General features: G+C 36.5%; 1 protein-coding gene across 1 annotated transcript; it reads left to right on the forward strand.

Moving 5' to 3' along the window:
• The first annotated feature begins 320 nt into the window (after window positions 1-320).
• Window positions 321-1,192, forward strand: LOC145029027 (uncharacterized). The gene is made up of 3 exons (XM_078977677.1): window positions 321-481; window positions 593-734; window positions 1,038-1,192. The coding sequence occupies exons 1-3, from the start codon at window positions 389-391 to the stop codon at window positions 1,106-1,108; spliced, it is 306 nt and encodes a 101-aa protein (XP_078833803.1). The 5' UTR covers window positions 321-388; the 3' UTR covers window positions 1,109-1,192.
• The last annotated feature ends 541 nt before the right edge of the window (window positions 1,193-1,733 follow it).

Genomic DNA, 1,733 nt, shown 5'->3' on the forward strand with positions numbered 1-1,733 from the left:
TTTCTAAATATTTCTTTTGTTTGTGCAGTCTTTTTTAAGTTCAAAAAACAATCCCAAACGTCCCTTAATTGCATTGCCATCCCACCAAATCATTAAGCCTCATCGGCTCCCTCTTTGATCGCTCAACAAAAAGCCCGGTTTGCTCTTCGATTTGAACTACAGACTTAAACCCGGCCCAACATGATGCATTAATACGTGGAATGGAACTATTATTATTTTATATTATAAATAAACTAACCCTAGCCCTTCTAAAAAAAAGATATATAAGCGAACCCTAGAATTGCAAAAGATAATTACGTCTCTCCTCGTATATATTTCTTTTTGCCGGCGAAGGCTTGTTCAGGTTTCATAATTCAATTACTTCTCATATTCTGTAAATAATTCATCAATGGGAGCCAGTAGAAACCTTCAAGGTGAGATGGAACGAGTTTTAAAGATAGTTCAAGAAGGTGTTGATGTTTTCGACAGCATAGGGAACTTGGTACGCGTAAATTTTAATTTGTATTTCTTTAAATTATTGACGTTATCAGTGTTACGTAATCTGAACGCTGATCAAGGGTTCATGCATGTTGAAATCTCGTCATTAAATTAGATTAACGATGCCGACATTGTCAATGAGAAGGAGAAGTTTGAGGCCGACATGAAGAAGGAGATTAAGAAACTTCGGGAGTTCAGACACCGGCTTAAGACAAGCGTGGATACAGTCCTGCGAGATCAAGGATATCGATTAGAAGGTCATTAATGTTTCCGTTTGTACTTCTTTGTTATTGTTCTTGATCACTTATAAGTTATAATCACTGGTCACCAAGTCTAGTCGCCGAAACAAATTCTACCTTTGACGAAAGAGTTTGTCATATGATAATTTGAGGCTCATGGGTGTGTTGCTTATGCATTTAATAGCATCAAGAAACCCTTTGATGAATAAGATTGCGGACTTTGGAAATTGTCTATAGAAACTTGTTGATCACACATATATGTTATTTAACCTATATACTGCCTGTTGTAAAAAAAAATCTAACGTGCATAATGTGATACAGGTGGGAAGTTATTGCGTATTACTGGCAAAGGGAGTGCTAGTTGTGAGAAGACTAGCGGAGATGCTATTTAAAAATATAAGCAATATACATTTGGTGATGAAAATTTTGTCTGTCTGCTACTTTAAAAATGCTATTTTTACTAATTTTATGGGTATTTCGGTGTGTATTAGATGTGTACTATGAATGTATACAATTATATATACATTTTATTATTTAGAAATTGATTATAGGGTAAATTACAAGAATGGTCCCTGAGGTTTGGGGAACCTGCACGCTTAGTCATGTTCTTTTTTTAATTTCTACGGTCCCTAGTATTTATTTTCATTGCGATCTTTGGTCCCTATATTTTCATTGCGATCTTTGGTCCCTACTAAACGTAAAAAAGACAAAATTGCCATGCCTACTTCATTCATTCTCTCTCAGTTACGTTGCCGGAGAATGAGAGCACCAAGCTACCTCGATTTGACCCTCCCACTCTTGTCGGAGTCCATCACCACAACTACTCTTCCGTCCACCACTCTTAAACCTCAATCCATTCCTCCCTAACTGATATGAATCCATCACCAAATTGTTTAATTGAAATCCCATTTCGCTGCCTCTAGTTCCTCTTTTCTCGCCAGAAACCTGTAAACTTGATTTTGATGGGTTGGGTGGTAGTATAGTACCAAGAAAAGAAAAGGAGATATAGAGAATCAA

Source organism: Lactuca saligna, chromosome 2, assembly GCF_052625555.1.
Source record: "Lactuca saligna cultivar CGN05327 chromosome 2, ASM5262555v1, whole genome shotgun sequence".
NCBI lineage: Eukaryota > Viridiplantae > Streptophyta > Magnoliopsida > Asterales > Asteraceae > Lactuca > Lactuca saligna.

Coding starts and splice junctions, on each gene's coding strand:
- LOC145029027 (XM_078977677.1), top strand. CDS start 389: ATGGGAGCCAGTAGAAACCTTCAAGGTGAGATGGAACGAGTTTTAAAG. Junction 482..592: donor TCGACAGCATAGGGAACTTG/GTACGCGTAAAT, acceptor TCATTAAATTAG/ATTAACGATGCCGACATTGT. Junction 735..1,037: donor TCAAGGATATCGATTAGAAG/GTCATTAATGTT, acceptor AATGTGATACAG/GTGGGAAGTTATTGCGTATT.